Below are 26103 nucleotides of genomic sequence, written 5' to 3'. Positions count from 1 at the left end.
AAAGCGAGCCACACTGTCAAGTGCTACAAAAGCTATGGTGCCTGTAGCAGCCCTGCGCTGTGCTTGCAATCCACATAGCTGGACACCCTATCTTTAGTATTTCTGTGCATTTATGTTAGTAACTATAGAACCAAGTCTATCTTCTCTGTCCTTAGTATGAGAACTAGAGAATCAAGAAAAACAAGCCTTTTTTCAGTGTTGGCACAGAACTAGATAACAGGTTGGTATGACTGCTGAACTTGAAAGGCCAACTTGTAGCTGTCTAAACATGGGTGAAGCTGAGAGATTTGTCCCTTTTTAGTCCAGGTGCTGAAATGGAAGATTTGGCAAAAAATTGGAGCTGCTTGTTCCCCTTGAGTAAGACCAGTGCAGTATCATCCATTGTAAATGTTGGTTTTCTTCTGTCCGTGCGGTGCATGTGTGGTACTGTTTGCATCGAAGGGTCAGCTACAACCCACCAGACCTATACAATGGTGTTACATTTGTCTTTCCCTGTAAGCCTTTTATTTCTGTTTGCCCCACTTTGTCATCTGACCTGAACTTAATTTGGTGTGCATGGAAATGAAGCAGAAACAATAGGAGGCATTGTGGTGTTGTGGTTTGTTTTTTGGTTTTGGGTTTTTTTTAGTGAACTTCAGGAAGTTTTGTAAGCTCATGGTGGGACTAGATAATGAGAAGAAAAACCACTATGACTTTCTACTCATGCAGAGAATGTCTGCTCTCCAGTATAATTTTGTAGGCATTAATGTTAACAGGTATCCATGGATAGTGCCATCAGCTCAGTGACTTCAGCATTTTAAATATTCTAAATCGCAACATGTGTGACTGCTGGTGGACTTTTATTTTTGAAGAACAGCATGTACCAAATTTGAGTTGGCTTCTTTCCTTTTGTCATGTAAGTGATGACTTAGGATTGAGTTGTATCTTTTGTTGTCATTTGCTTTCTACTCAGCATATATAACTGTATTGATTTCTAACAAATATCTGCATTGCTTGTGACTTGAGCAGTTTATTCTGTATGACTTTTGATGAAGTGTACAGAGTTAATTCAGCCTTCTTTCTGAATTCCTAAAGAGCATGGGTAACTTTCTTTTTTAAATCATTTAAGGTCACAAGCTTTTGTACAGGAACAGGAGACCCTTTTGCTGTTATGATAAAACTTTTTCAATTTCAGAAAACTATCCTAAACCTGCTTCAGAGAAGAGTTTAAAAAGTCAGCTCCTTCTTGTTCTGGGGAACTTCTTCATATTGTTTATCCAGTAACACACTAATATCCTAAGTAAGATATTCCAGCAAAAATACTTCATATTTAGTAGACAGTAAGCCCAATAAAACTAGATTACGTGTGTAGACTTACCAGTCCTGCTGTTTGGGCAGGGATTTAACAGATTCCCAGACATCTAGCAGCCACTCCTGGAATCGGCAAATGCCAAATAAACTCGAGACGGCTCTGCAGCTGAGTAACTGGGAGTCATCTCGTGTCCTGCTTTGCAACCTGCCAGTATTGGCAGGTTTGCGTGCCTTTTCACAGCAGTGCTGGGAACTCTTAGTATTTTTTTCCATTTCAATAGAGAAATTTTTAGAGAGAAACAAATTACATCCTAGAAACACATTTGTTCATTTAGTAGTAACTGCTTCTTAATTTGAACAGGATTTTAAATCTCATAGAAATAGTGAAACTTTCTTGCTCTTTTTTTAGTCTCCACTGTTAAATACCTTCTGTCTGCACACATCTGAGGGAACTAAATAGGGAAGTATTAGCAGATGGCTGTAGGATTCTCTTCTTCCAGGAAACGTTTTTGAAAGTACCTGATATTTGGATCCGTCGAGGCATTACAGAAGGGAAAGAAAATTTTCTTCAGAAGTTTTTGAACCTGAAAGTAAATTCTCTCTTGCAGGGTTACTCAGTATTTTACACAGATGTGAACTCCATCCTAAACTTAAATTAGTTTTGGGTTGTTTAAAGTATGTTTTTGTTTTATACATATCTTACCTGATTTTAGTTGAGGTTATTTTTCAAACTGCCAGTTTTTAATATCTCTCTTCATAGCTTTAATGCTGCTAAACACTCTTGTATTCCTGGTTTACTGCCTTGTTATACTTCATAGTTGCAATATGTTCTTTTTATTATAATTATGTGTCTTACAGCATATTAGTTTCTGAATATTCGTGGTTTGCATATGGTTGTTCTTTTTTCGGTAAATAGTTGATGTAAAATTTTATAGTTCTTAGGATATTTAATTTTCTACATTATGCATTCAGCTTCAATTTAGAAGTGTTTTCACTAGCAGTTATGAGTAACAAGTCATAATTTATTACTATATTCTATTTTATATCAAGCAGCAATAATTTCTTTATAAACTTTGTTCCACCTCATATTATTTCCCACTTCCAGGGATGGGGCATCAACAACTTCTCTGGGCAACCAGTTCCAGTGCCTCACCATCCTCACAGTAGAGAATTTCCTCCTTATATCTAATCTAAGTCTACCTTCTTCCAGTTTAAAGCCCTTGTCCTGTCACTACGTGCCCTTGTCAAAAGTTCCTCTCCAGCTTTTTTGTAGGCCCCCTTTAGGTACGGGAAGGTCGTTATAAGGTCTCCCCAGAGCCTCCTCTTCTCCAGGCTGAACAGTCCCAACTCTCTCAGCCTGTCCTCATGGCAGAGGTGCTCCAGCCCTCTGATCATCTTTCTGGCCGTCCTCTGGACTTGCTCCAATAAGTCTCATGATAAAGCCTTGTGATACCAGTGTGGTTTATACCAACATTTTTGCAGTTGTTGTCAGAGACAAAGAAAGGGGATATGGCTTTATTGACCTCAGCAGAGTTCACCATTGCCTTCAGTTTCTTCCACTGACAAATATGTCTGACTTGATCTATATTTGAGTTGTATTCTTGCATTTCTGTGCCAGTTTCTACAGTTTGTGCATCTCAGCTTGAGTTGGTGAGAAAAATATGTACTGATTTGGGATGGGGAAAACAAGAAATAATCACAGCCATGTTTCACAATATTCACTTGTTTCCCTAATTAAGTGAGAGATTCTCGTTGAATTTTTTTCTCCAAATAGTTTCTTTCCGGTGTTTTCTATTTTCATTTCCTTTCTTGATCCTTTTAAAATCACCTCTTACAAAACATGTTTATTTTATGGTTGTGCAAGGATATTGTTATTGAAAATTAATCTGAACTAAATGCACAGGATTTTTTTTTTTGTTTTAAAGGTTAGCATGTTAAAGTTTAAATAGGAATTCTGGGACAAACGAAAGAGTACAAGTATTTTATTTATGAGCAGATGTAAGGTTTAGCTAAGATATGCTAATGGATAAGAATAGCACCAAAAGTCATTGTAACTAGAAAAAAAAATGAAATGAGAAGGATGGCAAAGGATCTTTATGATAAATGAATATCAATAATTAATATAATAATTTTGGAGATACATATAACAATTTTTATGTAAAATACTGGACACAAAGTAGTGGCAAATTTAGACCATTAAAAAAAAACCAAAACCCTGATTTCTTGATGTTCCCACTAGAAATTAGAAGTCAGCTTTGAAATGTAGTAACTCTTTCTGCTTTACATCCAAAAATACAACTTGTGTTTAAGAGTTGTAGGAATCATGCCAGCGATTCATTGCATGCGTATGATTAGTTACAGCATGGAGTCAAAATCTTTCTAAGCAGGAAAAAAATTATCTGCCTCAATTGAGTCACCTTTTTAGTAATTGATGTCTGATCTTTTCACAGCTATAGATTTCTGTAAAACAGAAGAGATAGGAGACCATCTTCTGAGTTAAACTTCTAACTGACACGTCTGTAGTTGGTGCTGTCAAAAATTTATTTCTGAAAAGATAAGTTTCTCTTTTTGGAGAGTAATCAGTTTTGAAATAAAACTATAGAGGAAAACTAAGCAGAGAGAATAAAAACAGAAATTAAATCTAGATCCTAGATAGATAAAACTAAATATTTTTTAACGGTTTTAAGTCTTAGTGACCTGATGCACCTGAGAGAAGGGTTGAACAACAAATAGACGTTTGCAGTGCTTAGGGTCTGTAGAACGTGATCTTACAAAATACGATACAAAAGGTGCAAAATACATTAAGGATTAGTGTTTTTAAATATGTCTTTTTCTCTGTTTAGATTTTTTTAATTGCACCCTCCTGATGATCTCACATGGCTATTTTTATATGTTGTAGCTGGTATTTTGACATAAATGATTGATAAGTTTGCAGAGCAAAGAGAAAGGATGGGAATTACTTGCAGGAAGGATGTGCAAGGAAGAAAGGTATCTGGAGGCTGAAGGGAGTAAGAGATACAGTGCAAAGGTCAGAAACAGCATCTTCCTAACGGCCACATGTTAACGCTTTGTGTCACGGCTGGTGCTGTCTGTTCTGGTAACAGTACAGCACGAACTTTCTTATCCAGCCACATCTCTTTTCTCCTTGGGGTTTGATCTAGGATCTAGAGACAGAAGCAATCCTCTGTCTCCTAAGCTTTGAGGAGGTATTTTCACATGGAAATTCTTTGTAAACCTCATGTCTTGTGGAAAAACAGGATTCTTAGTCTCACAAGCACCGATAGCTGGGACGAGGATTCAGATGATTAATTTGGGCAGCAGCTGTGTTTTGCGAGTTGTGGGAGAAAAGGCTAAAGCTGGAGTGAGGTAAGGCTTTGACTCCGCTTAGGATGCGCCTGTGTGCTGTGAGTCACTGGCTGAGTGTGCGAGGTGAGAGTCATCTTGGCGTAAACTGAAGTGTTTCTTCTCTTCCAGAAAATGAATCACCTGATTCTGAGTGTATAATTTTTTTTATTTTTATTTTTATGAAGTAAACAGTTTTCAGAGGCTTCAGTACATTCAAATATGTGGGTTTTACTGGCACAGTGGAGGACATTTAAAGTAAAGGGAACTCACTCACCTGTGGGGCGGTATTTTTTAGGCTTTTCCCAGAAACATGTCTGAGTGATCAATACAGTGCTGGAAACACTGTCCTGCTGGCACTGCAGCCTTATTCCCGGATGTATCACTGAGTAAAGACACAAATGCAGTCAAAACCACCAAATGATCTTTATTCTCAGTCTACTTCTGTTTATTCTCCTTACTTTGTCCACTTCCAGCTTTGAAGGGAGAAATTTTGTTGTGTTAAAATCGGGGGGGGGGGGGGGGGGGGGGGGGAGAAGTTAATAGGATGTGCTGTCCCTGGAAATGCTGTACTTGGGCTAGAGGTTGTCCTGGCATCAAAGAAGCTCCAGATTGTTAGTTTTGTCTTTAACCTAACTGATGTAAAAACTGTGAAAGTAGTGGTTGAGCGGATCACAGTTACAGCAGAGAGTTACAGTCTGGGGGAGACTGGCAGTGCTGGCAGAAAACCAAGAGAGCCTTCAAATTGTGCATGGCCTGATGGATGGTGCCACAGAGATCTTCATGAAGCTTCGTGTGAGATACGAGATGCCTTGCAACCACAATTAGTTTATTTGAAATTTTTTTTCTTGTTCTTGGAGGAGTTTTATCTGTTTAGATGTGATCATTCACTCTCTGTGTTTTCCTTTTTACATTTAAAGAGAATAGATAATGCGATATGTAATTCATAGGTTTTGCTGTAGATGTTAGCGCAAAATATTAGCAGCTAGATTTGGAGCATTGGGAACCGCATTAGATATGTGAATAGATACCTCTTGGCGTTCACGTTCATTTGACATGCTGTATGCTAGAAGAGGAGCTATTTCAGACCACCAAATCCCATTTTCATACCTTTCTCTTTGAAATTCACCAAGTGGCTTAGACTTCAGATTCTTTTCCAGCTCTTGTTAGTAAAGGTTATGTTAATGTTAATGTGAGCTCAGGTGCCTGACCAGACTTCAGATCATCCACTACCTGTAGATCAGCTTGATTCTGAGACAAATAGTTCACGAGGCAAGAGGAATACCTACTGCTCATGTCATAAATCTATTGGAGAAGGAATTGGTGCTGACCCGGCTGGGCTGGGTGATCCTCAGTCTGGCACAGGTAATCCTGCAGGGGCTTTGCCCGTGGCTCCACGTCTCTGTCCTTGGGTCTGGCCTTTGAGGCTGTAAAAGGAAGCACAGTGTCAAGCCCAGATATGCAGTAAATGTCACCTGCACCCAGGCTGCATTGTCAAAGGCTATGGCAGGTTACATTCTGAAGTAGGTGGTCTCCTGGACAGGGTATACACCACTGAACTGCAGCTACCTGTGACCAAAGGCTTCAGTATTGCAATCAGCCAAACTGCTCTCCCAACTTTCAGTGACACTGGAAAAAAAAATTGAAAAGTAATTCTCTTTGCAGTTTTCATTGCGTGAATTGAGTTTGCCCTCAAGATGGTGACTTTGCCACCTGTGTCACTTGGATTTTAAAAAAGTCCATTGCATTTTTTTTAGTCTAGTACCTTGACATTGTTGTCTCAGAAGATAAGACAGTATGCAACTAACTGCATCTGTTATTCAAAAGATACGTATCTGTGGTGTGTGATCAACTGAACTGAATTTCTGTTTGTGACCGAAGGAGATGTTGAGATACTCAGGTTGCTCTTGCTTGATCTTAAAGACCTGGCACTTGAGTATTCCCCAATAAAACTATGATTGTAGAACCCACCTGTGATTTCAGTCCCACAAAAGCTGATTTCTTGACTAATCAGTTATTTGGCAAGTCCTGCATTCTGCCTTCTCTCTTCTTAAGAATATGTTTGGGAAAGATTTTGGAAGATGGTTCATATAGCTTCTTTTCCCATTCTAGGCAAAAAACAAGCTTTTATTTTTTCTTTTTCCCTTTTTGCTAGGAAGAAAGGGGTCAGGAAAAGAATCACTACAGTTCTGAAGATGACCTGATGCTACTGCATTATGTTCAGTAATTAGTTTTTCCACTATTAATAGTTTTTGCAGATGTATAAGTAGGACTGGTCATCTTGAGTTTTCTTTATTTTCTCAAAATATTCAGCTTGTTAATAATTAGAAGGAACCATTAGGACTTATCTAAGATTGTAAAAGTAAGTGGCAGAGAAGTGCTCTTAATTAGAGGATATATAATTCTATAATTAAAAATTATATTTTTATCATTAATAATACTCCAATGGGTTATTTACTTTATTCCCTTCTCCTTTTTCCTGAAATTTGTCACTTCTTGAAAGACAGAAAAGCTTTTGAGAAAGCTTTTTCTTAAAGTTCAGATATAAATTTCATAATAGCTGATTTTGAAAAAAATTCAAGTATAAATTGTAAATTAGATTACAGAAAATAAGATATTTCTTAATTTACTCATAGCTGTAGCCTTTTTTATTGTCATGTATTAAAGTAATCTTACAGTAGAAATGTGTGGACTTTCTTCATATGATGGGAAAAACATAAGAGGAGTGGGAAAGGAAAGAGGATAGCTCTTTCAAGGGAGACAAGCTTAAATATGCAGTCACATCAAAACATTATTGGAAATAGACTTTTAGATCAGTTTCCTTTTGCAACCACATATGCGCTTTTCCATCATCCTCATGTTTTAAGAGTGTGGCTAGAAAATAAGCATATATTAGTCTTAAATGCAAAGGATTGGCCTGTACCATAATCAAATTTGTTATACTCACCTACCTCTTCCACAGTGTTTTTATTCAACAAAGACAGTGTGACAGGTAGGTACATTTATAATTGGGGAAGAAAATTATCTTCCATTAAGTGTCTACTTAGCAAGATAACACCTACATAAAACCTCATGTGTATTTATTATGGGAAACTATGCAAGTATATTGTATAAGTTTATTATTTATGGGAAATATCCTGCTTAATATTGCATTTAATAATTGTGTCAGTCCTCCTAGTATCTTCAGGCTCAATTGAGAATTAAACCCTAAAAACATGGAAGCCAACAAAAATGGCTTTATAACCAGATATATTTTGTCATTAATTTAAGTTAGCTGTGATATTTAGTCAAATGCTTTACTTGGCAATGTTTTGTTTTTCAGGATGGGAAAAAGAAGTTTGACAAGGAAAGTGAGAAATATTATTCCATCCTAGAGAAGCACTTAAATTTATCAGCAAAGAAGAAAGAATCTCATTTGCAAGACGTAAGCACGAAACACACTCTTACCCAGTTTCATGTTTGCGTAGAGATCGTGAGAACAAACTGTTTCTTTTCAAGACATGCTGTATTTTGTTAATTTGAAATTGTGATGATTTTCTACAGTCACGCTTGTTGTGAATATAAATTCTTGAGTGGGATTAATATGACCCTAATGAGTTAAATATTTTAACAAGGCAATGTTCTACATGTCCAACTTTGTGTTCTTCAAGTACAGTTAATATGTATTGGTTGCAACAACAGAATTATATTACTACAATAAAAAGTGACTTTTATAAAGTATATGTGCAATATTTGAAAATCAAATAGTTAATTGCTTTTTTTTTCTCTTTAATTTATTACTTAATGGAATTATGCTTCTGTTTCACGTAAATTTTAATCTGGGAGGCCGAACTGAGATCACTTTCATGGTGCTTTTTTTATGCTTCTTTTTTCCTCTTTTTCATCTTATTCTGAGATTGCAGCATCATGCCCTGAAATTGTATCCACAGTTTAAGCTTTGAAGAGTCTATACGTATAATTATTTTCTGTTGGTTTTTGTTTGTTTGGTTGTTTTTTTTTTTAAAAAAAAGCAACCCATGATGACTTCTAGTTTAACAGGAGCATTCCAGGGCTTTTCAGTTTGCTAGTAGAAATAATTATTATTTGTCTTTGAGGCAAATTACAGTAAACCCAGCAACTTTATGTCAGTGAGACTTTGGGATTTGTGCCAAAAGTAGTTTTAAATTATTTTGATGGGATTACTGTTGTCACACTGACTCTTAAATCATGGAGTTCAGTTTGCAGGTGGAATTTTCACAGAAGAGGTGACCATCACTCAGTCACAAATTTAAGGAGATTTTTTTTTGTGTTTACCAATAGTACTGTAATTTAAATTAAAAATAAAAATGTGGAAAACTGAACTTAAACACCAATTTAATCTAGAATGGAAATAAAATAAATAAAATATTTTACTCTTGAGACATGAGAATAATTACAATCTAAAAATAGCAACTGAAGTGAAAAGTAACAACTGTGAATCTAATAAACTGTGGTAGAATAACAGTGGATTTGGCTCAAGTATATAAACTAATGGAAAACCAGAATAGCTTTTTCCACTGTGTCCTTAAGTGACATCTCTGGATTTTAAAATCTTGTAACTGAGGCTGAGGTTTTTTTACTTTTCTGGATGTCCCACTTGTAAAGTATCTTTTAGTTTCTGTCTTTCCCAGTTTTATGCAGCTACAGGTGTGCTGAATCAGCAACATAGACCCACCGTAAGTAGAAGGTAGAATAGCAAATCAGTACCAAAAACGTTAGCCAGGGAGACTTTGTATCGTAAATAGAAAGAGGCCAAGCGCCAGTTCCTCGTCCAAAGTCCAAGTGATAGCTGTTGACTCATCCCGAGTGGTTCAGGTGAGCCCCGCTTATAGCCCATATGTCCACGACAGAGTTTGTTGGAGCAGCTCACAGGAGAGCCAGGACACGAGCAAAGAACCAAGCGATGCTGGTGGCTGGGGCTTTAGTTCTCAATACAAGTGAAGGGAAGGCCTTGCCTCAAGCCGGCGACACGCCTTTAGTGAGATGGGAATTCCATTTTTTGTCTGCTGCTGTCACACTGAAAAATACGTCATCTTTTTTAACCTACTGTTTCTTTCAATTGTTGAGGTTTCTTGATACCTCATTGCATTATATGGGTTAAAGAGTAGTGCGGTGAGCAAGGAGTAGTTCTCATACTGTATTGGGCTATTTTACATATCTCACTTGAGTGCAGTTGAGAGTACCTTAATTACGCATCTAAAGTTTGATGGTCTGAACATATTCTATAGAGAGTGGTTTGCATATATTCATCTAATTGAAATGTGTTGGATATTTTAATAGCCTGCAAGACTGGTTATGCAGTTTACATAGATGATAAGACTTTTTTTCCTTTACCATCAAAAAGAACCTTTTTAATACTGTCTTTTCACTGCCTATGGAAGTCCACAGTGTAGCAGAAAAGGGTCAGAATTGAGTGATGTGAAAAAATTAATAAACTTATGATTTTATTTCTCTGAAATCTGTTCCAGAATGAGGCATACATATAGAGCAAAGATTTCAGTCTCCAAGCTTATTTAAGTTCTGGTGTACATTTTAGTAATATCCTACATTGATGAAAATACTATTCACTGTAACTAGATATCCTACAAATAGAGACTCAAAATCATATCCGTCAATTCATTTTATTTTTTACATGCAGCCTGAAGTCGTAGAAAAATGTCTGAAAATCCTTCACCATTTGAAACTTAAGAACCACTTTGACTGTGGTTCTTACATATCTGCATCCTTGGTGTTCATGTAATTCATAAGCTTCTACAGAAGATATATTTTGGAAATTATTATTTAGTCCCTGTACACTAGTGGTGATTACGGCCTTAATTTAGGAACCCATCCATATTTGAGATGGCACTTGGTTGCCGTATCATTACAACTATAATCTGCTTAAATGCTGTTCAGAATAGAGATGGATTTAATTAGGTATTTAAAGACTTTTTCTGAATCAAAACCTGAAAGAGCTCATTATTAAAACTATATTCTGTTATTTGCTTACAATTAAATGTGAGAGCTGAGATCAGTCTCAAGTGCTTATTGACTGCACTTCTCTGAGCGAGGGCTGGCTGGGTGATGTCCCAGAGTGGTGACACCTGATTCTGTTCCGCTATATAGCATTGCCTTTGTGATACATTTTTTTTGTGAAATAAAACTGTTAAGATGGGATATCAAAGAAAACAGTAGCTAAACACACTATATGAATGGCACATGGCAGAGCTAATCCTGTGCTAAAATATTTGATTATTAGAATTTTGAGTGCTTGATTTCTGCTTCATAATAATATTTTTTGTACTTAATTTCCTGATTAGTTTTTTATAGACATGGGAAGGAAATGCTAGTACTGAATCATTTGAAACGTATTGTTGAAGCCCATGCTTTGAAGTAGTGCTGGAGCACTGCACTAGGGAAGTGGATCAATATTATTAAGAGGTTGTGCGGCCCAATCGTGATACTAGCATGTCCTTAGCTAAAGAAGCTATATTAGTGGTGTTTGGTGCTATTGGTGATCAAGTCCTGCCTGAGGGAAAGCACTGAGCTTTTGCATTTGTACTGTTAAAAGTTCTAAACCTCTTTTATGATGTGTTTGCTGTTTTAATGTTTGCTATTAAGTGAAGGCAATATCTAGCTTTTCCAGTTTTCCCATATTTGTTATTTTTAATGCCAGAATTGAACTAGAAAATATGCAGAAGTATAGTGCTATATTTTAACTGGCATATGTCAAAAAAAGCTGAACTGGTTTTACTCATATTGCCGATACTTGATAAAATTTCTTTTTAACCTATGACCAATACTTAACTAATGCAGCCCAAAAGGATTTGCTTGAGAAAATGATTTGTTGTGAGGAAGGATGAATTAAAATGGAATCTGCATCTCTTCTTTAGGCATTATCCACATACTACACTGCTTGTCTGTTCCCATGGCTTGTTTAAATTGAGGATAAAAGCCTATTACTCCTTATCAGCTGATAAGAGTTAATTCTTTAGTTGTTCCAGCAGAAGACTTTGTTTTCATACTGGATCTTCATGTCGAGTGGTATCATTCAGGCACTTCTGACAAGTATTGCCTTGTACTTCTTGTATTTGAAAACTAAAGCAAGAAAAATAATTGATTTGTGAGGTTAAGGACTTAAATATGTTTATATTCCTAGAGCATGTGACTCATACTATGAAATAATAAGTTGCAGGGTGTCATTGTTAAAGACACTCTATTTGAGAAAGAAAATACCTTCTTGGAAAGGTTTTGAAGCTGAGAAATAGATATATTTCAGTGCATGTGACACTCAAACATTTTGTTAAAAATATTGGTCTTTTTGTCTTCCCTTAATTCCTATCCTATTCTCTTCTATTTCTTTTTCTAAACTTTGCATATACGAGGGACAGACTTCCTGCTACCACCTTTCTTTGTTTCCCTCCACGCTCTCCTAAAAACTAGAATGTTAAAGTGCAAAAAGGAAGAGGAAATCAAAAAGGCATGGGGAAAAGGCATGAGGCTAAAATGGGTAATGTTACCTTCTTAAACTTGCATTTAGCTATTTTAAGTAGTTATTCTAATTTTCGGGAAGAAAAATGAACACCATGAAGCTCGTAAGATAATCTTATGTAAGATCTGTTTGTTAATGACAAAATCTGTTTTTAAAGCAATCATGAGAGTAGATTCGTGTTGTCTATATTTCATTTTGTCTTTTAGGCAGATACACAGATTGACAGAGAACATCAGAACTTTTATGAAGCGTCGTTAGAATATGTTTTTAAAATTCAAGAAGTACAAGAGAAAAAGAAATTTGAATTTGTTGAACCTGTAAGTTTTATGTTTTATTTTCTTTAGAATTGCATGCATTTAAAGCTAAAAATTGAATTTAAAGTATCTATTTTTTCCTCCCTTTTTTAAATTGTGGTCGCAGGTTGTTTGTATATGGACAGACACAAAGATCTTGGCTTGGGCACTTTCCATGTTTACTAAAGGTTTATGTAAGATTATCATATCTACTGTGACGTGAAATAGCTGGTGACTTGGAATGTGCGTAACATTTTAATGGGACAAAATGTAGTGTTATGTCTGTGCAACACATAACGGATGTTTCCTAATACCATGGTCTCATGGCTGAAATTTTGAATCTATTTAAATATTCCACATAGGCAGTGTACACATATGTTTTTCCAAGTTATACACAAAGTAAAATGAAAAAACAGTTTTTATGTAGGATAGGTAAGTTTATTTTTTTGTTGGTGGAGTAATTTGTCTTCAGTTTACTTTGCACATGAAAGAAAGCGTATGTTGACATACCATAAAAGAGGAAGAGAAAGTTGTTTTTCAAAGTCCATATTTAGATCTGGGATTTTCTCCTGGACTGTGTTTCCACCCCTGACTCCTAACTATCTTCTGGGTCAGTCAGTGCCAAAAGCTGCTTCAATATGATGTGCTAGCATATTTCTGTGGCATATTAGTAGTATCACTACTGTTCGTGTCATGCAGGCCTAGCTTGCCAGTTGCCTTATTTTGTTAGTACCTGTAGCCCTTGACAGAGCACTTCCAATGTCACCTGTCCCTTCCCATTAAGCGTAGTGAACATAGCAGAGCAGCAGTTGTGAAAGAGGAACATGACAAGTATAACTTTTTTCTCTCTCCACACCATCTTTCAGCTTCCTTGTTAATAACCAAAGCAGCACTCTTGACTGAAACAGGTTGAAGTACATCTCTAACACCCAATGTCACCAAGAAGAGCTGCTCAGATGCCTCCTTTCCCTGAGATGAGAATATAATGTATAGTGAATGTTTGACATTGATGCAAACTAATGAATCTGGATTCAGCAAGCAGTACTTACAGAAATCCTATCTTTATGGCATACAGCTGCCAAATCTTAGAGACTAAAACTTTGCTCGGATTCCTAAATAAGAACATTTTTCTACCTGTCATAGATTAATCCAGAGTGTCTCTCTCTGGCTACTTCTGCGAAACTCTCACATCCTGGAAAAAATCTAGTGATCTTGACCTAGCTCTGACCCTGATATAGGAGACCTTATGTTCCTTTAAAGTAATAGAAGCTTTCTGTATTGAGAAGACTTTGTACATAGAATCATAGAACAGTGATTCTACATCAGGAAGTCTTATTGTGCAATTGCATATAGTTAAAATAGGGTATCTTTCATCTTATGTGCTAGACAGAGAGGAAAAACAAATTTGATTTTACGTATTTTAGCTGGAGATACTGAGCTTTATCCTTTTGACCAGGAGTTGTCCCCACACTGTGTCAGCCATCACAGCAACAGCTATGAATTACTAAAATGGAAGAGTGATTTATCAATTCATCAGTGCTGATACTGAGCAAACAAGAAGGGGAGGTTACTGGTAAACTCAGTCTTCTTACCTGGGTCAGATCAGTAGGCATTTTAGCCTGGTATGCTGTTTGTTGCACACAGGTATGAGAAATACTCTGCTGACTGGGTAGCGATAGCCCTTGCAGCCAGTGTCTTCTGGCTCCACATGGGAATTTTTTATAATCAATCTGAACATAAATGGAGCTTAAATTATAACATCAATTATAAAACTTTGAACCCTCAAAATTCTTACTTTTTTGTTACCACTCTGTTGCATATAATTTGCTGGCATAAAAGCATTTACTAAAACCCATAAGGCAAACTATGCTAAGTAAGTTATAATACACATCAGCAGTACTATGAGACAAAGGAAAAAAAAAGTCTTCAAAATAGGCTTTCTAAAAATGCATCATTTATGTAAGTTATATTGGAAGTATGAACATGTGCTCCTAGGTGCAAGTAGCTAAGGACAAAGCCTAATACTTGAAAAACACATATAAAAAAAACCTACACATTATTCATTTTCCTCTGTGTGCTGTATGGATGTTCAGATGCTACAAGATGCCTGGTGGTGTGTCTATATAGACATTCGTCCTCGAGGGCTCTGCCATTTGTGGGGCCTTCTAGTGCATGTTCTGCTCGTGTCTCTGATTTATCAGCTCAGTGTTGCGTCTCCATGTAATTCTCAATCTGGCATGTTACTAATAGACTCTTTGAAGGAGAGTTTAACAATTAAAAAAAGGCTGTTAGTGCAGTGAAGGAGGAAATGGTGATGCCCGTGTGGAAGAAGGACAAGTTCATGACATGGGAGTACAACTTGAAAAAGCAAATGATCTGCTGGAGCTCCTTGCAAGATCTTCAGTTTGTCTATGCTAAAAGATTAGGATGGTCTGGGAACCAGAGTGGGAGAAGTAGCCTAGCAAAAATGGCCAGGTGGGCTACACCTGGGACAGCAGGGTAGTAGAAGTTGGTAGGAGTGGAGAATGTTCCTTCCTGGAGGAGAGCAGGGAGAGATTTTAAGGTACAAAATGTTAATGACTCGTACTCTGAATAGGGGATTATAATCATAGAATGTTTTGAGTTGGAAGGGACCTTAAAAATCTTCTAGTTCCAACCCCTCAGTCATGGGCAGGGACACTTTCCACTGAACCAGGTTGCTCAAAGCCCCATCCAATCTGGCCTTGAACACTTAGGAATGTGGCATCTACAACTCTGGGCAACCTGTTCCACTGCCTCACCACCCTCACAGTAAGGAATTTCTTCCTTATGCATGATCTAAATCTACCTAATATTTAAAGTAGTCTTTTGCAGCAGCTCCTGAGGCCCTGAGTTTCTCTGGTGTTCTCTACATCTTGTCTCAAGGAGTTGCTGATGTGTACTACAGTCTGAGTAACTGACAGCTGCCTATTTGAGATCCTCCTAGATCTTGAAAAAGAAACAAATCCTAAAGTTTTTCATACAGATCTTGAATTTAAACTTTTTCTCAAGAACAAATCAGTGTTAAAATTTACTTTGCAGCAAGTTAAGCAACAAAACAAAGTGACAATAATCTCTGCTCCTAATTTTGCCCTTGTGGGCCCAAAGAAGATTGTCCAAACCAACACAGCTTTCTCAGGACGGTGTGGTTGTTAGGAGAATTACAAACTCCCTCCTAGAGCTCCACTTTGTCCCTCAACAACGGCAGGACTTTCTTGGCTTGGAGGAATCAGGGCACAGAGCTCATAAGCATTAACTATCTGAAATGTGAGGATGGTCCGTTAAATGTCATGAAAGCCCAGAAGTGTTTATTAAAAGAAAAAAAAAAAAAAAGGACCGACCAACAAACCCTGCCTGTAATTGCATGCAGTTCTGTGAGACTTCACTGTGGACGTTAAACTCAATTTCCTTTTCCTTGGATTTTCTGCGTTATTAACTACATTCACTTTAATCTGATGGCTAAGTACCTTCTGGTGCTATCTACTTATAAATAAAATGAAACCAGGGAGACAGGGACTTCTGGCTGATGTGCTGCAGGCCAAAGGTTAAATTCTTCCCCTATCCGAAACCTAAGTACAATCTTCTTCCTGTGAGAATGAAATGACCAGGCAGTCTTGAGGTCACCAGCTCTACATAAAAATAAATAAAGTCTCAAGAACTAGTTGGATTTTGTTTCAGGTTCTCTGTTGAAATCCTTCTGGTGCTGGGGTAATGAGTAGCATTGTATTATGGAGTTCAGACCTCGCTTTTTATTGGTGTGACTGATTAGATACTCAGATTGAGGTAACTGTAAGGCACTCATTGAAATGAAAAATTGTTGATATGAACATATCAGGCATTGTATGTGATGTTTGGTGAAACAAATCACCTCTTTACATGTGAAGATCACCTCAAAATACCTGCTGAAAATTTTTTTTTTAAGAAAAAAAGGCTATTTTTCTTTTCTTTGTTGTTTAATATAAATCTCTTTAAAATTATGAACCTACCTTTAGCAGCACTGCCAATTGTAAGACCAGCAACAAGAAAACCTCACTATGAGCATAAGCCTAGCGCAGAAGTCCTTGGCTTTTAGATCTCCTTCATGCAATGCTGTGGCTGTACGTATCCTGATGGCAGTGGTTATGAAGATGCCTTAACAGCAGAGACCCATTGGGTACAGGGCGTTTTCTGATCCCCGTTTTTCCACCACTAGTGACGTGTACGTAGAAGCAAATACCATCCTCAGTGTCTGTTGTTTCAACACAGAACTTGAATAACCTGGTCTAGGACTTGCACAGAATGAGCATATTTTTAATTTCTTTTATTCCTGGTTTTCTGAGTGCTCAGAGAATATTTGACCAAGAGAACCTCAAGGCCAGATCTTCTGCAATGCACAACTGCCAGAATACCTGAGCAGTACTTTAACTAAAATGCATTCAGATTTTTCTCAGGTTTGTTTTGGTTTGGTTTGGTTTTTTTTGGCTGCTGTTCTTTTGCTTTCTGATAAATTCAGCTTTGCTGCCATCTTGTGTTAAATATTTTCCTCCTGAGTATTTCTCTGTGTACTCTGTAAAAGCATTTTGTATGGTGGAAAATGGTTTTCTTTAAGTATTGAAATTTAAGTATGAAATTTAAATAGTTTATGGAACGTTCTTCAGAAATGGCCTTTAAACTGATTTTTAAGATTCAAGCATAAGCTGACATACTGCATCTTTCTCTCACTAGTTCCCGTATTGTAATTTTGGTGTGCTCTAACATTCTGCTCTGGCTGTGGTTTTGCTGAGCACTCATATTGCTCCTGCAGTGCTTCTTTCGCTGAAAGGGATGGGTTCAGCAGCCGGCTCCTACTTACCGGTTAAGTTAATCCACGTGCTTTTGACTGAAGCAAGTCAGAGTAAGGACAGGAGTAGTTATGCTGCTGTATCTGAAGGAGCTGTAGTTGGGGACGCAGATCAGTAACTGGATCTAGACTGTGGGCAGGGGCTTTGCAAAGCTGGAGCCAGAGGAGAGATTTGATTATAGTTTACTTACTTATTTTATACTTTATTCATTAAAAAAATCTTCTTTCTTTTCTTTCCCTTTATGTAATTCTTTCTAGAATTGCGTTATAAACCTTAAAATTATAGAGCTCTTTCTATCCATTTACATAATTGGAGATTTTAACATAAATTGTTGTATCTGGACCTTCCTCTGAACTTGCAGAGCTAGATCCTTAGCTGAGGTAATGATTTGACCTGTGCAGATGATCAGGTAAAGCTGAGATGACTTACACAAGCAGTGGAGCTCTTCACTTGACTGTTGCCTTCATTGTTTTTTTTTTTTTTGGTGGTGGAATGTGGTTCAAGAATTCACACCCATTGTAGAGGGTCTCACAAAAAGTGGCTTTTATGCCCAAGGATCTTTTCAGTTCTTCAGGATCCATGACCAACTTACTGGGCAGGCATGGGCTTTCACCACCTTTGCTTGAGGTCAGGGTTTCATCTGATCCTGCAATACCAGTAAAAAGCAAGGAGGAAGTCTTTCCCAGCCATGCTTCTGTTTGTGCCAGCACTGATGGCCTGTTAACTTCAAAGTGCTTTAACTTACTCATACAGCAAACAGCAGGCGTCTTGAGGCAGAGATGCTCACTGAAGGGCTCAGTGATGCCAGAGCTGGCAGGAGGATATGCGGGAGGGATGTGTGACAGAGCCTTATGAGAAAAGGGAGAAGGAACGGGAAGAGGAGAGCAAGACTTCAGTCTGGTAGCAGCAAGTCATCATGTTAGCTCCTCTGCCCAACGACCTGTGTCCTTCATCTCTCATCTGTCAAGCTGTGGAAGTTTGCACGTTAAAGAGTGTGGAATATCTTGAAATGCTGGAATGGATGGAGCTTTAAAATGGCAAAGCATTTTAGCTATTCCCTGAAATATGTGTTACCTTAGTACTGCAGTCTCTTAGTGAGCAATAGGAAGGAGAGAAGCAGAACAATTTAACTACATTTTTTCAAGTATGGCTGAGTGTAAATTTAAAGAAAATATAAAGACAGCAAAAGCTACATTTTAAGCTGTTTCACATACAATAATCTATGGTACTGGTAATACAAAGAAAAGTGCATTAAATATGACTGATGACAGTTTTGTTGCCTGAGTCTATGCTACTACAGTAGTCGATGGAGAGAGATAAATATTTCCATTGGATCATTTATCCCATCCTGAAAGAGAAGTTTGAAAAAGAAAGAAGAATTATACTCTTGAATATTTGTGGTTTTTTACTGAGTTAGGAGGCAGCCTGGACAGCCAGTTACTTAGCTTAGATGATTAGCTTTTCAATGGCTGTAATATACTAAGATAAATCTGTGCTGTTCTTACAGCTTTTGTTATTGTACATCCAATTTAATAGCTCTTTTTTAAATGTTTTCTTTATGTGTGTAAACTAAATTATATATACAAAGAAGACCGTCTGTAATAAAAAATTAAATGCTTCTTATTTAATAGCAGATAAGACGACTTATGGCAATGTCAAAACATTTTTAAAATTTAGAACAGAATAAGTTAGAAAGTTCTTAAAACTAATAGGTGGTAGGAATGCATTAATTCAACAGCTGAAGTAAGTGTTCAGAAAATCTAGTTACACTTTTTACTACTTAAACATTATTTTAAAGCAAACTTTAAAAAGAATTTTCAACTGGATATGTACAGACTTCAACTGTTCTTTTGAAGTCAGTCACAGACATACCAGATAGAGTTTGCATTTTATTCAGAGCAGGAAGAAATAGTCTGGATTTCTTGTGTTGTCTTAAGCTGTCCAAAACATACTTGCAGGAGTCTCATTTGTGGAAAATAGGTCATAGCCCAAGTAATTACTATGAAGAAAGTGAAAAAATATTTTGAAGAAAAAAAACATTGAACTCTGAAAGTATGAAGTTGGTAAATGCACACCATCAAAGACTCCAGATGAAATACTGGCCAAAATTATTAGGACAGTGAATTGATTATTGTCGAAATTACAACTTCATAATGCAAAAGTCTGTTTAACACCTCCCTTTCCTACGGTCTGACCATGGATTCCTTGCTCAGCAAAGCTTTGCTACTGCAAGTGATGAAATCTTAGAGCATTCCAGGAGCTAATACATAATGTTTTTTGCTGATGGCTTGCTGTATTTTGCTGCTGAAAACTAATAGAAAATCAATTGTCCTTAGTTTTTGCTTTCTAATATTCATCTGAATAGAAAAAGTGTGTAGCAATTGCGAAGAAATATTTTTTCACTATTGCAGGCAATGCCTATTCCTTATAAGTTAGTGTATGTTCTATTATGTTTGTGTTACATAGCATTAAAATGCTAGGTAAAATGTTAAAAATACATAATTATTCTCAATTTTACCTTTTCAGCTCTTGGCCTTTCTTCAAGGATTATTTACGTTTTACCATGAAGGATACGAACTGGCTCAGGAGTTCGCACCATACAAGCAGCAGCTGCAGTTCAATTTGCAGAATGTAAGGATGATTTGTATTTATACCATTTTGTTTGCTAATCTAATTTCAGGATATTAAAGTAGAATCATAGCGCTTTATTGAAACTCTAGGTCTTGGAATGTTTTAGTAAGCTGAAATCGAATTAATGAATGAATAGGCAAAAGTTATTTTTGGTAAGTTAATGTAATGAAGATTCCTGTGAACAAATAACTTGGGAAAAATTAATCTTCAAGTAGTCAATTTGTGATTTCCAGGTCAAAACTTTGGGAGTGAGAACCAGAAAAGCAGGACAGCAGCCAAAGTTTTGATTAGAAAACACAGTAGTCCAGATAGCATTTACACATGTTTAAACCTTTCTTGAAAGGGGGTCGTTTCTTCTGGAGTAAGTGGATGTCTCAAAACTGGTCCAACTGGTACAGTGATGCAGTTTGTTTACTTAAGATAACGGATTGCTACAAAAAGCTTGTCCTGCTGTCTGGTAGCTTCCCACTGTATTTAAAACATGCCTAGAAGCCATGCTCTGGCTGTTCTCTGGATTTATTTTGTCCCCATCAGAGAACTGGTGAGGCCTTCCTCCATGGTGAGCAGCTCTCATGAGCATTAAGTTCCGCTGGAAGAAAAGATCTATTATTTGTGTAGGGTTACTCTCAGCTGAGCAGATGCATCTTTCACTGTAGATAGGTCTGAATTTGGTAGTAAGAGCCATACAAAATTAACTGTGCCCAAAAATTCCATAGCTTTCAGAAATAACAAAAATGCATTTAATCAACATACTCTTCCACTCATCGTAACTGCTGTATACAGATGAATATTTATTTCACTCTGTAACTCAAATGTTACACTTCCAAGCACGTACAAGTAGATACAAAAGGCCTTTATACCTTATTTGCATTAGAACCACTATCAGTTGCTTTTAAGACAAAAAGTGAAGTTCAACCTGTTAATATTGGGTGAGCTCTACATTTTTCATGACAAGTTACTTCAGAATACAGAATAATTTTTTTAAAAGTCAAAGAATTCTGTCATGCTGTTGTTTACTCCAAATGGTGTACTTTTGGAGTGACTTAATTTCTTTTCCATTTCATTCTTTCAAGAAAAGATAACGCACTGAACAGAAATTTTTGTAGCTCCACTAGAATCAAAGAAGCTGCAACAGTTTAGAAGATCTGACATCTGCTTTTGTGGATAGTGCCTTGGCCACTGAACTTAAGGAATATGAAACAGGTTTGGGTGTACAAGAGCACTTTACCGTGGTCAACTGCTATTCCCTGTGGGTTACTGGAAGATAAAACACTTGACATTTTCCCTGTAGCATCTCACTATTAGAGAGGCATATGTTGGCTCAGAGTTGGAAGACGGCATTGCTTTAGCACTGTTAATGCAGATTTGCATTCTTAGGAGTACTGCACTCATACAGGTTTTGCTGCCATTAAACATATGCAGCACACCTCCGTAGCACCTTCTCCTTTTATGTCCACTGTTCATATGTAGTTATAGATCCCATTTAAAATACTGCTTGGGGAAATAAGGCAAAACTTCCTGGATGATTAACCTTTTCCTTTTGGATCGAAATGCAGATGCTGTCTGTCTGTAGAGCATCTCAGCCCCTTGTTCTTTCAAATTATGTATTTGCTACTTTCAGTTTGCTACGAAGACTCTTTCAGATAAAGGCACAAGGGGTCAGTGTTGTTGCAGAGTACAGTTTCAGTGAAAGGGTGAAAAATGTGCTTCAGTCCAGAGATTTATTTACTTCAATATGGCAAGTTCTGAGATGAGCATGAGCCCACAGCACAGACCAAAACTGCCATTGTAAGTCAGAATATGTTAGTATCTTCTGTGTTCATATCTATAGAAACAGAATTATTAAAGGATTTTTTCAATTTCAGTGTTAATTAAGAAATAGTTAAACTTCATCTCTTCTTAAATTTTACATAAGTACGACTTGAAGTTGTAAATAGACTACAGAGGTAGAGGGAGATCTAAAATTAGGTGGAAGGAACAATGTATTATTCTATTTATATTTATATTATTCTATTTATACATCAGAGAAACATATACATGAAGATATAGTGGGATACAGTACATCAGTCAGTTCTGTTACACAGAAGTTTGAATTCTGGCTCCAGATACAGATTCACAGCTTTCCTTTGCCACCTGGGCTATCCAGTGACTTGTCACTCAGAGTATCAGCCAGCCTCAGACTGAAGTGAAAGATGTAGGGAAAGATGAACTGAGGACAGTGTTCAGGGAAAATTGTGTCCAGCCTGTCTATTGTAGCATTCTACTCTCCATTGCATTGTGTGTTAAGGTCTTGGAGAATAGTTGACCTGAACTGCTGTTTCTATTCTTAAAATTGTTCTACAGATTAGGGCAGGACCAGTAACAGCCGTAGGAGTAGCAGAGTAGTGGCAGACCAGCAGCTCTTAACGGGTCACCATAACCTGTTGTTACTCTTTCAGCTGGCCAGTGGCATACTTTGTATGTCCGTTTGGTTTTGTTTTCTGTAATTTAATTTGAGGTCCTGCTTAAAAGTAGCAATTAAAAACCAAAAAGACAAACAGAGATAAGGTTTCAAAATGGGGACATTCCTCCCTTCAATGGTATGTCCCTTTGGAAGGTCTCAAAATGACCTCTGTTAAGTTTGGTCTGAACTGATACTTCACCCTAAGGGTATGGTCTGTTCAGAGAAGATTTACCTCCCTCTCTAATAATGTTTGTCTTCAAGAAGATTTAACACATATTATTATAGTACCGTGCAACTATGTGAATGGCCCACAGAAAGGGGAAAGTATTCACCAGTGTATGAAGTCCTGAGAGTATCTTTCTCGTTAGTCAGGATTAGAATCCATAAGATGACTGCAGAAACATTACAAAAATCTTTATTCTTTTTCTATGGCCTGTCGGAACAAATTGTTCAACATCTGGTATATTAGTGGCACCTCATAATAATTCTCCTCTGCTATACCATGCTAGGTGTGTGGTGGGAAACCCTGACCTTGCTGAATTCATAAGAAAAATGTCCATTTACATGCATATAGATGTTAGAAAATATGAATAACCCACCTTTGTGCCTGCTTGTTTGCTTGGCCAGATGCCTGGTTTCACATGCAGTACAGACAGTTCTTCCATGCTTTTGGCACAGTTCTGCCACTTGTGATCTGTTTCTTACCTGGCATATTTGTGTTACACTTAACTGTGGTGTTTGCATAGTCCTGTCAGAAAAAGTTCATGACAGTGCTGGTAACCTGACTGTTCTGAGTATCAGCAGCTGTGGTATTGCTGCAGGTACGGATACACAGTACATTTGTCTCTTCCACGTGTGGAGGGGACCGCAGCCGTCTAGAGACGTTAGCCTGGCATTAACCCAAACTAGTGTTTTCTGCCCTGTACTTCAAGTTTGGGGCTGTGCTATCAGCAACTTCTAGTTGTATGGCTTCTGTCTGTATCCTAGAGTACATAGAGAGAAAGCCTGCATCTGTCCGCAAAACACTGTGTAAGCATACCTAAAGATATGAAGTGACCTCCTCTCTGAGTTTAGTGACCTGCAGAAAGAGGAATGTTACTGTTCTCAACTATGTTTCCTTTAATCTTGTGTACTTAAGTTGAATTCTTCATTACTGTGTTATTCCTAGGCTTCTAGAGCAAAGAAGAATATTATTCTTTATTACTTTTTTCTTTCCTTTTGTGTCTCTGGCAAATACTTCTGTTCATGTCCAATGCAGTTTCTTTCACATTATTAGTAATTAGTTATTCATTGTTGGTTTAGTACTTGCATGAGATAATGTGGGGTTTTGTTTGTTTCTTTTTCCATCTTTTAGACCCGGAATAACTTTGAAAGCACTAGGCAGGAAGTGGAGAGACTCATGCAAAGAATGAAAGCAGCCAACCAGGATTACAGACCACCGAGTCAATGGACAATGGAAGGCTATCTCTATGTGCAGGAGAAACGTGAGTAAAACAGATGTACCTTTTAATTTGTTCTGAAAGGCACAGCAACAAATGCAAGGATGAAAAAATGGTTTAGTTAGCATGAGGTATTCAGATTTATATATTTATTTATTCATTTTTCTGTTTGCTGTGGAATCAGCCTGACACTAGAGAAGTATACAGCAATCTTTTGAGATAGTTTGTACATGCTTGTGCAAGTTTGATATTCATGCAAAAGTTGTTAAATACAACTTTGCACCTAATTTCTTAATCTAAAAATTAATAGAAGGCATCTGGATATAAAATTCTTGTGTCAGTCTTGACCCTATATGACCTCAGTTCTTCACTGCTACCCCTTTAGATGATAACTCCAGAGACTACATAGAGTTACAGATAATTGATTTTCCAAATAACATGATGCAATTAATCTTTATTCCATATGTGAGCTAAAAGAAAAACCTCAATGCTTATCATAGTTAACCTCAGCCACTTCTACCTTCAGTAGCACTGAAAGTTTTAAGAAGACCCTCTGTGTTTTAATTGAGTAATAATGATAAAAGAAACCTGTGTTAAGTGGAAATTACACTGAGCCCTGCTAATAGGGGAGGGCGAGAAGGAGTGAAGCATTGGGCACATGCTGTGCTTCATTAAATAGTGAGAGGTCAACTTGACATCCTCTTACTGAAAATAAACTTGTTCATTAGTTTATTCTGGACTGAGAGTAACAGGGTCTGTAATCGCTGTGTCAGTGGGAAGGTACTTGTGTATTTCCTTGTCTTGCAGGTTTACTTTCCTACAACCATCATCCCATATGCTCATGTCAAATTTGGACAACTACGTTAAATACTTGCTATTCTTGAGAATAAAACTAAATCTTGTATATATTTATTAGTGATATGCATGGTGGTAAAGACATTTATGGAAAAAATGGCAGTAGACCATAAATTGTTTTTACTCACATGGACTGTCATGAGTAACAGACTTAAAGTTGCAATGCAGGTTTCAGGTTATTGTTTTCAATGAAAAAACAATGACTTCTAAACTCATCTAAAACTACTTTGAGAGTGCTTATCCTTCCTATAGATGCTAAAAGAGTTAATGAAATGCCATCAGAGGAAACACTGATTTAGCATTATTACAGATTTTGTTTTTCTAAGTGAAAACCAGTTACAGTATACGAACAGAACAGCTAAACTTCTGAGGCTGGGTACCCAGCTGACTTGTCAATTCGTGGCATTACTGTCCTGCAGAGTGCAGGCCATGGGAGAGCTTTCTCCAAGGTAAATTTCGACATGTATGTTTGTGAATTGCCAGACTGAGGCAGTCTCTCATGTATTTGCCACCTGTGTGGAAGGCTACATTTAGAAGGCAAAGTCATTGTATCTATAGCAAAACTAGGTTTGATTTTAATACCTTCCATTTTTACTTAACTGTTTACATCTTTTTGAAAAAAGCAAACACAAAACCCTTAAAATACTACTACTTTTTTTTTTTAACTCTGAGCTCTTTCATTTTAAAAAGAATTAAGAGGTCCAGGTATACTGTACTTTGAAAAATAAATATCGTATTTTTCCCATGAGTAACTCCCATTGAAATGAATTGGAAAATCACATGTTGGTAAGAAGTATCATCTAGTCCTTTCCTATTCTGACTTTACACAGCAGTTACAATACTGCATTATAGCTGTATGTTTCACTTTGGCACCTGTGTTTGTGATGGCTCCAAGAGAGGGGCTGTTTGAATGCCAGGCTCTGTTGTCCGAGAGGAAAGAAACAGGTTTCCTTCTTGGTACCTCTTCACACAGCCGTTGTGTTTGGTCTCTGCAACTGAGTACCCAGAAGCTCTATCAATGCGAGTAAAATAAATGGGGCTGTACTCTCCCACTGACAGCAGCTTGCACAGAATATCCCACACTCTGTGCTCAATTTCCTGTCCTCAAAAATCAAGAAACTTTGTCCAAGTTACCTATTGACTATGTGTTAGCTAGTGACTGTGAATGCTGCCAGCATGGTTTATTAACCAGTGCAGTTATAGCCGTAATCTTCTGGCCCAAGGGGAAGCAGTCACACTGCAAAAACCTGAATTGTCCTGTTCTCTGCAGTGCACCGCACCTCTAGATGTATGCATAAGAATCTTGGGAGCTTATCTTGTTCTCTGTGCTACAGTAAAATTTTCTTTTCCCCCAGAAAATTGCGGGAGATCTTGGCTGTACTTCTAGGATGTGGAGAGAATTATAGAAATGGCAGCAGGATTTGATCCCTGTCCTCACAGCTAAGAACACAATATAAATACCTGTATCTAAGCTAGGTTTAAA

General features: G+C 37.3%; 1 protein-coding gene across 2 annotated transcripts in view; it reads left to right on the top strand.

The window, feature by feature from the left end:
- The window catches only part of ARHGAP42 (Rho GTPase activating protein 42), a 166550-nt gene that overhangs the window by 102755 nt on the left and 37692 nt on the right, over nt 1-26103 (top strand). For both annotated transcript variants that reach the window (XM_086739604.1, XM_086739605.1), the window contains 4 exons: nt 7955-8056; nt 12328-12438; nt 19779-19883; nt 23681-23810. In XM_086739604.1, the coding sequence (XP_086595730.1) occupies nt 7955-8056; nt 12328-12438; nt 19779-19883; nt 23681-23810 (448 nt within the window). The remainder of the gene's footprint in view (nt 1-7954; nt 8057-12327; nt 12439-19778; nt 19884-23680; nt 23811-26103) is intronic.

This window comes from Chlamydotis macqueenii, chromosome 1, assembly GCF_036417535.1.
Source record: "Chlamydotis macqueenii isolate bChlMac1 chromosome 1, bChlMac1.mat, whole genome shotgun sequence".
Lineage (NCBI taxonomy): Eukaryota > Metazoa > Chordata > Aves > Otidiformes > Otididae > Chlamydotis > Chlamydotis macqueenii.
This window is presented reverse-complemented; position numbering and strand designations above follow the sequence as displayed.